The 15,032-nt window shown below is 37.2% G+C and overlaps 1 protein-coding gene across 1 annotated transcript; it reads left to right on the forward strand.

Moving 5' to 3' along the window:
* Window positions 1–5,657: 5,657 nt before the first annotated feature.
* LOC101093137 (olfactory receptor 52J3) lies at window positions 5,658–7,896 on the forward strand. Its single transcript, XM_003992803.3, has one exon. It carries the CDS (start codon window positions 5,947–5,949, stop codon window positions 6,883–6,885), a length of 939 nt encoding a protein of 312 aa, XP_003992852.1. The 5' UTR covers window positions 5,658–5,946; the 3' UTR covers window positions 6,886–7,896.
* Window positions 7,897–15,032: the final 7,136 nt, after the last annotated feature.

A 15,032-nucleotide genomic window follows, 5' to 3' on the forward strand; every position in this document is an offset into this window, starting at 1 on the left:
ATGTGGAGCCCAGCATGGGGCTTGAACTCATGACCCTGAGATCAAGACCTGAGCTGAGATCAAGAGTCAGACACTTAGCCCAATGAACCACCCATGCACCCTGAAAAGAGTTCTTACTCTTAACAGAGAGGGTAGAGAAACAGAACGTCTGGCTGTGTACTTGGAAGAGTGTTACTTTAGTAATGGGATGAATTATTCCCAGGCTGAAAGCTATATTTGGTCTTTTCTAACAAAGCATAAAGAAAAGTCTTGGAAGGGGTAAAGCTATTTCCATGTAATTTTATGATACATAAGAATAAAGGTAAAATATATATTTAGAGAAATTAAAAAAATGAGTGCAGTTAATTTGTGCCTTTTGTGTGTGTGTGGAAACCAACAGCCTAGAAAGATCACAAATTATACTTCCTGCTATATCTTATAGGAATATACTATATGTTTAGATGCCTCTTCTCAGACTATGATGGGGCTAGTAGGCCTACCTAATTCAGTGGATCTGTTAGGAATTTCATTGTAGAAAACACTTAAACAAGATTCTCAGTCATCAGCTTATCAATAATAAAGTTAAAGTCCTTTGTCTTCATTTGTTTGACATTTTAAAAGATCCCTCCATTTGGTTCAGAACTCAGGAACTCAGATAGGAGAAAAGGTTTTTAAATTCTGGAGTGCTTCATAAGTGGCCACACATATTTTTAAAAAACCAGTATAAGCATGGGGAAATAAATTCGAAGAAATATCTCATAATATTAGGAAGAAGGGAAACAATGATTAAAATATGCAATAAAGAAAAGTATACATAAAAGATCCATCTAGAAAACCGGTTGCCAAAAAAAGAAGTTACATTAAGAGAAAGAAGAAAAGGATAATCAAGGGATTTTAAATCAAAGAAAATTGTCTTTTAATGTCATAGATCCATACCTTATAAAGGCACAATTCTTTTAGTAAATGAAGATGAATGTTTAGAAATTTAAAGATATAACACTAATATATTTCAAAGGGGAAAGAAATATCACAAGAGGTTACCTAAAAGAAACAGGAATTACAATGGTATCAGATTCCTTGATTACCGTATAGATGATGGATGATAGGTGTAATCATGCTTATAAAATCATCTGCAACCAAGATAACTGCATCAGTTTGCTAGGGCTGTAGTAACGAAGCATCACAGACTGGGTGGCTGAGCAACAGAGATTTATTTCCTCACAGTTCTGGAGGCTGTAAGCCTGAGATCGTCAGCAGTGCCACTGCCTTCTGAGGGCTGTGGAAAGTGTCTGTTCCATGCCTTCTGCCTGGATTACATGGTGCCCTCCCAGTGGACATGCCTTTCCTCACAGAGCATTTTTTTTTAAATAAGAACATCAGTTGGATAGAATTAGGGTCCAACCCTACTCCAGTATGCCCTAATTTTAACTTAAATTATTGCATCTGTAATGACCCTGTTCACAAATGCGGTCATATTCTAAGGTACTGGGTATCAGTACTTTAACATTTAAATTTGAGGGTGGGGGACACAACCAATCATGACTAAATCCATAGTTGAAGGCAAAGTAATATTTCAGTCATATAAAGATTTTGAAACTGTATCTCCCATTCATTCTGTCTTTGGAATTTATTCAAGGATGTGTTCCAGGAAAGCTAGGGAGCTATCTGGGAAGGCATGAGGTATGAAACAGAAGCGGATCCAAAACAGGAGAGTAGAAAAGGGCATTCCCAGCTAGGAACACAAAAAGCAACCAGTTTAAGGGCACCTGGGTGGCTCAGTCACTGAAGTGTATGACTTCAGCTCAGGTCATGATCTCCCAGCTTATGAGTTTGAGCCCCGTGTCGACTCTGTTCTAACAACTCAGAGCCTGGAGCCTGCTTCAGATTCCGTCTCTCCCTCTCTCTCTGACCCTCCCCTGCTTGCACTCTGTCTCTTTCTCTCTCAAACAAACATTAAAAGAAATTTAAAAAAAAGAAAAAGAAAAGCAACCAATTCAGATTGGAGCTATAGAATTGAGGCCACTAGGAGGTCATTCAGAAAAAAAAAGTAATCAGATCCATATCTGTTGTGATATTTTACATTGTAAGTTTCTGAAAGATAATCTAAACTGTTTTTTGTCCAAACTTTTTAATGACTATTGAAAAGAATATATTGGCTTTACAACAATAAAGATGTTGGTCTGGTTTTATATAACAGTTATTTGAATAAATAAACTGTGTCACTGGGGACCAAACTTGTTCTAATATTTGCTTTTGAGATTCTACATCTCATCCTGATCCTAAAGTTATCTGCCTTTATGGATCCAAGATATCTTTTAGCCGCTCTCAAGACTTGATGTGTCCTAGTTCATACTTACAGAGGAAGAAAGGTGCCATTAAGTATTTGCCTTAAAATTTATTCTTATTATGTGTAAAGACCTAATTGGACCCAAGAGAATATTTCATTGTATATGTACAGGTAAAAAAAAAAGTGTAAATTTTCAGGAAATAGCTTTAATGTTTGTAGAGAATAATGGAGAGGATTGGCAAGGTCAAATGAAAGATATTATTACTTCTCATACTTTGTATTCAATGACCTATTTCCTTTTAAATTATTTTTATTTTTTAAAGTTTATTTTGAGAGAGAGAGAGAGAGAGAGAGAGAGAGGGAGAGAAAGAGAGAGGGAGAGGGAGAGGGAGAGATAGATAGTTCCAAGCAGAGATAATTTGCACTGACAGTGCAGAGCCCCATGCAGGGCTTGAACTCACAAACTGCAAAATCAGGACCTGAGCTAAAATCAAGAGTCGGTTGCTTAACCAACTGAACTACCCAGAAGCCCTATCAATGATTTGTTTAAGCTTAAATACTATCTTAGGGAACTTCCCAGAAACTTCAGCTGTGTGATAAAGAGATATTTTTTTTAAATTTATCTTGAGAAAGAATGTGTGTCTGTGCATGAGAGTGGGGGAGGAGAAGAAAGATAGGGAGAGAGAATCCCAAGCAGGCTCTGTGCTGTCAGCACACAACCTCACACAGGGATTGATCTCACAAATCGTGAGATCATGACCCAAGCTGAAATCAGGAATTGGATCCTTAATGGTCTGAGACACCCAGGTGCCCCAAGAGATATATACTTTTTTCAATCCAAAAAATCACATTCTAAGGGGATCTACATGATTGACTCTACAGTTTGAGTAGAAAATATTTAATATTGTTAGAAGAAAATGGCTCTAGAGTTAGTAGCGATTGGTAAGTGATTCCTAAAGTTGCCCTGCATGAATAATATCTATGGAACTGTTCTTGTGAGCTGAAATAAGAATAAGAATAAGAATAAGAATAAGAATAAGAATAAGAATAAGAATAAGAATATGAAGGAGGAAGAGGAGGAGGAGAAGGGAAAGAAGGGGAGAGAAGAGGAGGGGCAGGACAAGGGGAAAGAGGAACAAATTATAATTGACCACTTACTATGTAGAGCTATGTACAGGACACTGTTCTAAATGCCTCAGAGACATTTAATTTATACCTCAAATCTACCCAATGAGGAAGACACTATTTTGATTTTCATTTTATAGTTAAAGAAACTGAGGCACAGAAATAATACTTGTCACCCAAAGTCATGCAGCTGGCATGTGGCATAGCCAGAACTTGACCACGAGCACTCTGGCTCCAGGGTTGAAATTTAGGCACTTATCAATAGGTCTTTTGCAATCTGTCCAGGTGAAATTCTGGTTGTGGGAGAGAATTCATGCCCAGAAAAGGGTGTGGAAAATGGATCATGGCTCTATGCGTTTAGTGCTACTTGGGGAAACTCAAAGCAGTTATATGAGAGGAGACTGGTAAAAATTTAGTGAAGAGAAATAGTAAAATTTAAAGCCATAAAAAACGCTCTCTATACTAGTTCAAATATTTGAGCTGAAATTAGCTAGCTTCTTCTATATGTAGAAGATCACTAAGCCATAGAACTGGGCCACATAGTCACATTCACATGGAGATACACTGTATCTGTTATCACATGTGTCAAGTAATGATGACAATAACTGTGTTTTGTCCCCACTCTTCAACTTTTATTTATATACACTTCCTTGTGCTTCTATGTTCCTTAGGGTTTTCTGTTTGGGGAGTAGAATATAGAGGTTTGTGAGCAGTCTCCGAGGACTGTATCCCAGATCACTGTGTTAAGTTGGGGTTAAACTGGGATGTTTTCCTAGAAATATCCCTTAGGTGCTAGAAGCCTAGCATAAAGCCACCTTCCATGTACTGCTCAGAAGAATATAAGGGTTGTGTTGCTTGATGCTGTCTGTGAGTCTTTATTCCTATGGAAGAAAAAGGTGAATCAGCTGCTGGGATCTGATGAATAGCTGTGGCCGTAAATGCAGAGATGTGTGGGCAGAGCAGGCTGAGAACTGGATCAAGTGGCCAACTGCACCAGGCGGGAAAAAAACAAAGTTATATCTTTGAAAGGTGATAAGATTATCTTTAAAAGTCTCAGGAAGATCCAATGAATTTAATATCATCCTGTCCGTTGCATTGGATGAAATAAATTTCTATGTCAGCAGGAAGGAATGAGGCCAGTGAAGAGCTGCCGTTGAGAGTAGACTCCTAGTGTTTCTCCACAATAAACAACAGACACTCTTCACTTTGGCCTTAGCCATCACCTTTCTAGGCAATGGTTTCTTAATTGGCCGGGTTGTTGATGTTTTCGGAGGCAAATAAGAGTCAGTGCACCTTGCAGTACTTATTCTTTCTCTATTGGACTGAGCTCACAAATATTTATTTTTTTACCTCGGTATGTTTTCTATGTTAGAAAACAATTTTTAAATGATAAGAAAGTGAAGCTATAACAAAAACAAAAACAGGGACATCTCTGCTTTTTTTTTTAGTTACAACCGCTGTACCCTACATTCCAGGGTAAGTTTCTTTACCTCCTTTGGAGTGGTATGACTCATCCTGTAGCATTTTGAAGGCATTACTCAAGTGTCTTTCTCATTCCCTTCAGACCATTGCAGAAGTAGATTCTTCTCTGTTGACATACAACAGACCCAGAGAGCTACAAAAAATACCTTCTCTGGTACCAAAATCGTTTGAGGCTTTCTGCCCAGATTTCTGGTGCCCTCAGCTGGTAGGAGTAGCAGCCAGGCAAAAGTTGTCTCCATCACAGTGGCAGAGTTAACACATAAAATTCATAGGTGCTCAGAGAGTACTGGATATGCTATGGAGAGTGAATGAAAAGTGTGAAAATAGCATCAGAGAGCCCTCCGTTTCCTTTCCCAACTGATCTGCACAGTCCATAAATCATAAACAATGGCTGTTTCAACTCCTGGCCAGGCATCTCAGGGGGCCAGCCCTTATTATCTGATTTAGTGTCTGCGAGAGGCTGCTGGGCTTGCGTCAGAGTTTTTACATATCAGTCAGAAGAATTCAGGTTTTAATTGTGCGAGTACCTATACACCTGGATCTATAATTTATTTTCATTATGGATTGCTTAAATTTATTTATTTATTTATTTATTTATTTATTTATTTATTTATTTATCTATTTAGCTTAAAGGTGTTTCTGACTGCGTCTGTAGTGTATTAACTTGATCTCATCTATAGTCTTGATGTTCCCAGTGTCACCTCACCAGGGTGTGTTTCCCAGAGTGAAATCACATGCTATTCTTCAAAGTGAATGATAAGCTCTAATTATTAGAAATCTTCACAGAGCTTGCTGTAAGCCTCCATGTTTGGGATTAGAACTCAATTAGCAGGCTGAATGAAAACTCTGGATATGACCTTGACCTGGGAATGGCTGTGTGATGTCTCATATATGTCCTTCAGTAACTGACCTACTATGTATTAAACATGACATCAACTCTATGCTAAAACACTGAGCTAGCAATTGATATGAAATCTCCTTCTCTCTCTGATCTCTCCTCTGATCTCTCCCTCTCTATCTCTCTCATTTTCCCCTAGAGAGGGAGCAGATTCACCCCTTTGATCAGTAATAGGATGATATACCACAACAGGAGCATTTTTCACCCAGATACATTCTTCCTCGTTGGAATCCCAGGGCTGGAAGGAGCCCATGCCTGGATCTCCCTGCCTTTCTGCTCTGTTTACCTTGTGGCTTTGCTGGGCAATGCCACCATTTTGCTAGTCATCAAGATGGAGCAGACCCTGCGGAGAGAGCCCATGTTCTACTTTCTGGCCCTCCTTTCAACTATCGATTTGGCTCTTTCCACAACCTCTATGCCCCGCATGCTGGGTATCTTCTGGTTTGATGCTCATGAGATTAACTTTGGGGCTTGTGTGGCCCAGATGTTTCTGATCCATGCCTTCACTGGCATGGAAGCTGAGGTCTTGCTGGCCATGGCCTTTGACCGTTATGTGGCGATCTGTGCTCCACTCCACTATAGGACCATCTTGACATCCCGGGTGCTGGTGGGCATCAGCATGTGCACTGTGGTTCGTCCAGTTCTGCTTACGCTTCCCATGATCTATCTCATCTACCGCCTACCCTTTTGTCAGGCTCGTGTAATAGCTCATTCCTACTGTGAACACATGGGCATTGCAAAACTGTCCTGTGGAAACATCCGTATCAATGCCATCTATGGGCTCTTTGTGGTTTCCTTCTTTGTACTGAACCTGGTCCTTATTGGCATCTCCTATGTTTACATACTCCGAGCTGTCTTCCGCCTCCCATCACAGGATGCTCGGTTAAAAGCCCTAAGCACATGTGGCTCTCACGTTGGGGTCATCTGCGTTTTCTATATCCCCTCAGTGTTCTCCTTCCTCACTCACCGATTTGGACACAATATACCAAGCTACATTCACATTCTTGTTGCCAACCTCTATTTGGTTATCCCACCGTCACTCAACCCCATCATTTATGGTGTAAGGACCAAACAGATACGAGAGCGAGTACTCCATGTTTTTATTCAAAAATGACTCATGACACATTCTTGTACTAAGGATTTTGATCCATGTAGAAAGACTTGTTTGTTCTTACTTCAACAAACATTTTCTGGTCCTAATCTGTTGCTGCCAGGTTGAGATACAAGTTGATTTGTTCCTAGATGCTGACTATGGATTCTGAGACTTGTGGAAACATCATTGGATCTCAAGTCAAAGGGCTAATGGGGTATCTTGGAAGGAGCTGTGTGGCCTCTGTCTGTGTGTCTTCATGCAGAGTCCTTCATAACATTAGGCTACTCTTTTTCTGGGTAAAGAACATATTACATTCGGTTTTTTGAGTTCTGAAATTAGACAAATGTGGCACCAGAAATTTGACCCTATCCTACTTCATGTGTTGGTTCATTTATTTATTCATTCATTCATGCGTGTATGTATTCATTTTATTATTCCTTTAATTTACATTCATTTTGTGTTTACTGTATGTCTTGAATCATTCCAATTGCTAGGGATGAACCCATAAACCCAACCAACACAAAATGGCTGGCCCTGAGGAGCTTGCATTCTGTTATATTCTTTTTACAAAGCCAAGTTCATGGGTTCAAAAACAATCATTGCCAAATCTGTAGCCTGAAGTGGAATGATCTGCCAAACATGTAAGATTCAGTGGGATGATAGCCAAAGAAAACATGTAATTTCAAAACTATTTCTTACTAATATCAAGAGTACTATATTACTGAATATCTCTCTGTATTCAGGCCCATAGCATAAGCACAGTGTAGTCATAATTGAATTATGTATGATATTTCTCTCTATCTACATGATGCATGCAGGCCTCTGCCTATCACTTCATTCACTTTTGTTCTCTCAATCTACATTTGACTCTAAGATTCTCCATCCCCAAATAGAAGGCCTCTCATCCTAGACCCATGATCTATCTCTACTTCCTCCACTTACTTTAATGTACAAGCATTTATACCAACCTATGAATAGTCACTTTTTTTTGTATACTACTGAGCGCTTTCTGTTGATTCAATAATATTTTGCATAGACCAAGCAATGGCTTTTTGCATCATCAAACTTGTCATATTGCTTTACATTAAATGTTTTTTCAGACTTTTTAAAAGAGAAACTAAAGTATAACACAGAGCATTGTTCCTACAACTTATGAATTAACAACTTTTAACATTGCAACTCATCTCAAGTAAAATGCTTAATAAAAATATATATAGAATTACAGTGGAAATGGCTTTCAACAATGCCTCAACACAGATTTTCTCCTATTTTTCCAGGATCAAAATGTATCATTTGTGTTTCTGACACACAGAACAGAAACTTTTAATTTTACAACCAGTCACAATATTTTAGTTAGGTCATTTCTTATTAATTTATATAGATTAAAATATTTTGGTTTGTTTCACAACATTGATATTTATATATTCATCTATTAATAGATATTCATATTATTTTTTTAATTTGAAAAATACTGCGTTTCCTGGCATTTATTTGTTGGGATTTGTTTATTCCTTGCATTTATGTTAAGACAGTTTATCCAGGTTTTAGAATTTGAGGTAAAATTATTGAGTAGCAGAATTGTAATTAATTTGGACATATTTCTATTTTCTCGATCTTTGTTTTTGATCACTTCTTAAAATTTTCACATTTTCCAATACTTTCCTTTTTCCTAACTTGCTTGCTTTCTTGATTTAACTTTGTTTCCCAACATTAGTTAAATATTAGTTTTCTACTTATAGTAATTTGTAACTACCATACTCTGAACAAAACAAAAATTTTAGCCCTTTTTTGCTTTTTCCTGTTCTTCTTGTACATATATCTCTCATGTTGGAATTGTCTGGAATTGTGTTTCCAGGATTAAAAAGCCTTCTTAAATGCCCGTTTTTATTTGATCAAATATATTTTTAATGATCTTTCTGCAATAAATCTTCATGAATATCTTCTAGCTCTGAAATTCACAGTTCTTAGTGGAGAATATCTATTTTTCCTACTAGCTACAATCCCATCTAGTCTTGCAATATTTAATTGTACCTTTATGTCTAAATACATCCTCATTTGCCCTCATATTTGAATAATGAATTAAAAATTCATAGGATTTTGGAACCAAGTTCTATCCTACCAGCTTTCTGAATTTATTGTTCAACCTTTTGTTTTCCTATAGCTAATGATATTAATGGAATATATGCCAATCATTTTTCCACTTTTTTGAAAGTATATATATATTTTTAGAATCACCTTAATTGTAATCTTCTGATATTTAATGTTCTAAATTTAATGTTCTAGATTTATAAATTTGTAAAATTTTTTAAGGTTTATTTATTTTTGAGAGAGAGACAGAATGAAAGTGGGGGAGGGGCAGAGAGAGAGGGAGACACAGAATCTAAAGCAGGCTCCAGGCTCTGAGCTATTAGCTCAGAGCCCGACTCAGGGCTTGAACTCAAGAACTGTGAGATCATGACCTGATCTGAAATCGGACGCTTAACTGACTGAGTCACCCAGGTGTCCCATAGATTCATAAGTTTTTTAAAAAGTCATGTTCAGTGTTCGGTCAGTCCTTATTTTCTTATATGATATACACTATATATGTGTGTGCATGTATATATATATATGTATATATTATACATATATAATATGTAGATACTTCTATATCTATATCTAGATACTTCTATATCTATTACTTTTAAAACTTTCTTTCTTAAAAAGATATTTTTAAATGTTTATTTATTTTTGAGAGGGAGAGAGACAGCGCAATTGGGGTAGAGGCACAGATACAGAGAGGCACAGAATCTGAAGCAGGCTCCAGGCTCTGGGCTGTCAGCACAGAGCTGATGCGAGGCTCAAACCCACCCACCATGAGATCACGAACTGAGCTGACCTCGGATGTTTAACCACCTGAGCCACCCAAGTGCCCCAAAACCTTATTTCTTTAAATATTTCCTTCCCCATTCCCCCCATATTCTTCTGTAAATACTTTAAAATAAAGTTTGAATGCCATATATTTATTCCATGCGTTTTAACTTTTCTTTCCTTCCATCATTTATTTATTTTACTATGGACCTAAAAATATATCCATCTACTCTTAAAACTCCAAGTTTTTATTTTCAGCAATTTCCATTCTATTTTTAGTTCCTTAACATCACCATTTTCAACACTTAGATTTCCTATGTTTGATCTTTTTGATAATAACAACAAAACCTGTGCTTTCTTCATGATTATAATTCTCTCTCCTGTCTCATCTCTTTTTTCTTAAATTTTATTTATTTACTTTGAGGGGAAGAGAGAGAGCGAGAAAGCAACTGAGAGAGGGGCAAAAAGAGAGGAGAGAGAGAGAGAGAGAGAGAGAGAGAGAGAGAGAGAGAGAGAATCCCAAGCAGGCTCTGCATCGATACGGGGCTTGAACTCACAGACCAGATTATGACCTAAGCCAAAATCAAGAGTCGAATGCTTAATTGACTAAGGCACCAGGGTGACCCTCTCTCTCTTATCTCTTTAAGGTTCCTAACTTCATATATATTTTAAATCCCTGAAGTGGTTGATTTGATTTTTTTTTTTTTTTTTGAGACAGAGAGAGAGAGAGGTCTCATGTGCAAGTGGGAGGAGAGGAGCAGAGAGGGAATCTTAAATAGGCTCAATGCTCAGCACAGAACCCAATATGGGGCTTGATCCCATGACCCTGAGATCAGGACCTGAGCTGAAATCAAGATTCAGATGCTCAACTCTCTGAGTCACCAAGGCATCCCTGAAGTGGTTTAGTTTTTATTTTATTTCACACTATCTTGTTAGCTTTTTTTTTTTTTAATGTTGTTACTAATCTTTGGATATTTGGTACTATTTACTGTGAGTTTTTCTTTGCCAATGTGATTTCTTGGTAGGCTCTTCAAAGACCTTGGCTAAGCAGTGTTTGCAGGTTGGATTTCTTAGAAACCACATCCTGAGATGGAAACTTTCATGAAGTCAGAATAATGCCCCCTTAAAGATGTCCTCATTCTAATCTTCAGAATTTGTGAATATGTTCAGTTTCATGGCAAAGAGGAACTAAAGTTGTACATGGGATTAAGGTTGTTTAAGATAGGGAGATCGTCCTGGACTATCAAGGTGGAGCCAGTGTTATCATGAGTCCTTGAAGGCAGACAATAATAGAAATAGAAGACAGAGTCAGAGAAGGAAACATGATGACTCAATTGCATACTTATTTAAGCATTTCTTTTTTCCAAGTTATTGTTTAAATCCCAGTTCATTAACATAGAGTATAATATTAGTTTCAGGTATAGGATTTAGTGATTCATCACTTACATAAAATAGCCAGTGCTCATGACAACAAGTGCCCTCCTTAATACCCATCACCTATTTAAACTATCCCCCCACCCACCTCCTTTCTAGTGATTATCTCTTTGTTCTCTATAGTGGAGAGTCTGTTTTATGGTTTGCCTCTCTCCTCTTTTCCCCCCTCTATGTTCATCTGTTCTATTTTTTTAATTCCACATTTGAGTGAAATTGTATGTCATTTGTCATTCTCTGACTGACTTATTTTGCTTAGCATAATACATTCTAGCTCCATCTATGTCTTTGCAAATGACAAGATTTCATTCTTTTTGATTGCCAAGTAATACTCCATTGTGTGTGTGTCTGTGTACATATATATATATATATATATATATATATATATACACACACACACCACATCTTCTTTATCCATTCATTAACTGATGGACATTTGGACTTTTCCCATAATTTGGCTATTGTTGATAATGCTGCTATAAACATCAGGGTGCATTTATACAATTAAAGCAAAGTAAGAGCAATATCACATGTGTAAGACTTAAGCTGTCATTATATTGGCTCTGAAAATGGGTAAGAGAGCCATGAATTAAGGAATGTGGACAGCCTACGGAAGCTGGAAAAGGCAACTAAACATATTCTCCTCTAGTGTCTCTAGAAAAGAATGCAGACTTGCTGAACACTTTATTTTAGCTCAGTGAGATATGTATGCATCAGCTTTCTAACAAACTGAACTGCAAGATGATAAATTTATGTTGATTTAAGGCACTCCATTTATGGTAATGTATCAGAGCAGCATTAGAAAACTAATACAGCTTTGCTCCCAAGATCAGCACCTGGGTGAGATGGATGAAAAGAGAGGGAGAAAATGATTTTTAATGAAATGGCAACGAAAGTGTCAGCCAGACGTTTAATATTTTTTTAGTATTTATTTATTTTTGAGAGGCAGAAAGAGTATGTGAGTGGAGGAAGAGAGAGAGAGAGAGAGAATCTGAAGCAGGCTCCAGGCTCTGAGCTGTCAGCCCAGAGCCCAATGTGGGGCTTGAACCCACCGACTGTGAGATCATGACCTGAGTTGAAGTCAGATGCTTAACCAACTGAGCCATCCAGGTACCCCTTTCAGCCAGATATTTATACAGGAGTCTTTGGAGCTGGAATGGCCCTTCATAGTTGTCCTGATTGGGGTGAATCGGGCAAGCTTTATGCTGCTTTACCAACCAGTCATTTTGGGGGCTCTCTGGGAGGAGGATTTGATCTTAGGTGAAGAAGGTCCACTAGGTAAGAGAAGAAGCAAAGAGGCACACATTACAGTGGTTTGGTGATTGAGAACTTCAGATCTGAAAATGGGTTAAGGATGACACCCTGTAGCATCCACTGTAAAACCCAACTAGGGTAAGAGTTTTGTGTAGTGGAGACACTACTGTGAAACTCCACCTAATTCTTTAGGAATTTGCTTTTTGTTGCTTTTTGCCTCTGGCTTTTCTGAAAATCTCAAGACAGAGAAACATTCACGTCCCCCCACCCCCAACCCTGTCTTTGAAATATAACTACGTCTTGCGTTTGCAGGTATATGCTAGGCTGCTTATTCTTGTCCTTTAATAACTGTTCCTATTGATTTGGAAGGTATATATAAAAACCACTTAGTTTTAACATCAATTTTAACATATCTAAAGATTTTGGGGGTGGGAGGAATGACAATAGTTACATAGGCTGCCATCTTGTTAATAGAAACTGTCACATTATTTTTTAAAAGCATGGGAAACCTATTTTTTTAGTATATCCTATTTGACAATAGATCTGAGTGAAGTCATTTTTTCAGTTAATATTCATTTATGATAGTTTTCATTGTTAAATTGTTGTATGATCATTAAACATTTTAAACTCCACATGGTAGAATGAGAGGAATTGATGGTATCTGTATTGCAATGACCCTAAAACATTTTGACACTGTGATGCTATTTCAAAATACGTTTTTCTGTATTTTTGACTTATTCACTGAAATTATATATTATTTTATATATTTCATGTACATTTATAAACAAAAGTATGTACATTATGGGTAAATTCCTAATGCACTTTTATTTTAATGGAAGTACAATATCTTTGAGTGAATATACTCTTCTGTCCACTTAAGTACCTATTTTGTTTTTGCAGTCATCAAAGCCATATAATAAAAATATTTTTGGGGCGCCTGGGTGGCTTAGTCGGTTGAGTGCCCGACTTCGGCTTAGGTCATGATCTCATGGTTTGTGAGTTTGAGCCCTGCATCAGGCTCTGTGCCGACAGCTCAGAGCCTGGAGCCTGCTTCAGATCGTGTCTTCCTCTCTCTCTGTCTTTCCCCCACTCATGCTCTCTCTGTCTTAAAAATAAATAAACATTAAAAAAAATAAAAAAAATATTTTTGTGTGCAAAGCTCATTTTATATTTGAAATAGATAATATAATTATTCCATATTTCCAGTGATCCTTATTTCTTCATTTACAGCCATTTAAAAACTTCTGCCATTTCCCATCAGCTGCTAGTAATCCTTTAACATTTCTTGTTGTACAGCCTGGCTGGCAATGAAGTCTGTCAGTTTTTGTTTCTCTCAAAATGTCTTTATAGATAACTGAAGATGAAAAATAAAATTTGAATGGACACTTGTAATTGAGCTAGTAATCAAATATTTCCTATAATGAAAAACCTAGGTACAGATATCTTCACTCCACTATATGTATAAAGAGGACTTAATATCTCACAACATTGTACAAGTGCTTCCAAACCATATGAGAAGGAAATCTACTGAGAAATCCAGTATCTGAACTGAATCAGACCGACTCCAGGATTGGATATTTTTACCACTTATCCCTATGGCCTTTGTGAGATAGATATGAAAAATTGTCAAGGGGGAAGACTGAGGAGATCGGTCATGAACAAAGGACAGTGGGACCAAAACCTCAGAGATGTCAATCCCCATAGCTAAGGATTCAACGAACCTAGAACACATGGTCAGGCCAGTGCATGGGGACAGTGAAAGCTCAGGTTGAAAATGTGTCTCCTATGCCAGGTTATTATGTTTGAGCTTAGAATATGGATTAAGTACTATTTTATCTAGGAAACAACAATCCATAGAATTAGGCTGCAAAATATTACTTAGAGGGAGATGGAATGTATCTATCTTTATGTCATATATAAATGATAATATTTGTGGGGTTTTGCCCCACATGTGTAATTTTCCTTCTATAAATTCCTATCTATGCCATTTTTTCCCCTTAGGCTTCTGTTGATCTAAATCAAGTCTAGGAGTTTTGCCAGCAATCTCAGAGGATTCGATCCCTGGGCACAATTTATAGTAGAAAATGGAGTTAACTCATTTTTCTAAAATTAGAAGCAGCTAAAGCCTTAATATACAATGACTCTCCTTGGATGTATTTTTTCAAAAAAGGCAACTAGAGCTGTGCTGCTTGATATTTGCCTTGTATCTCTATTCCTGTGGAGGAATGAAGCATCAAAGATGAGTTTTCTTTTGATTTGGGTATGTACTGCAGTCAAGTGAAAGAGATATGGTCAACTGTGGCTGACAACTGCTGGCCTAATATGATAGGATATGCATCATGTGGTCCAATTTCTGAATCTAATGGAGAAAAACCTTGCACTTTTTTTTTTACTGAAAATTTTATTTTTTTCATTGTAGTTTTTTTTGTTTGTTTTGGTTTTGTTTTTGTTTTGTTAATGTTGCCAGTTTGATCTTGCAGCTTTTAAATGGAGAGTAGGTTTCCTTACAAACATCTAGGAAGATCCAAGTCTTTTAAAATCCATCTATGAAATGAGCATACAGTTGGTTGATAAAGTATAATTTCTGTTTCTGCCATGGGTTATAGGGAATGAATGAAATAGTCTTCTGTAGCACG

Source organism: Felis catus, chromosome D1, assembly GCF_018350175.1.
Source record: "Felis catus isolate Fca126 chromosome D1, F.catus_Fca126_mat1.0, whole genome shotgun sequence".
Lineage (NCBI taxonomy): Eukaryota > Metazoa > Chordata > Mammalia > Carnivora > Felidae > Felis > Felis catus.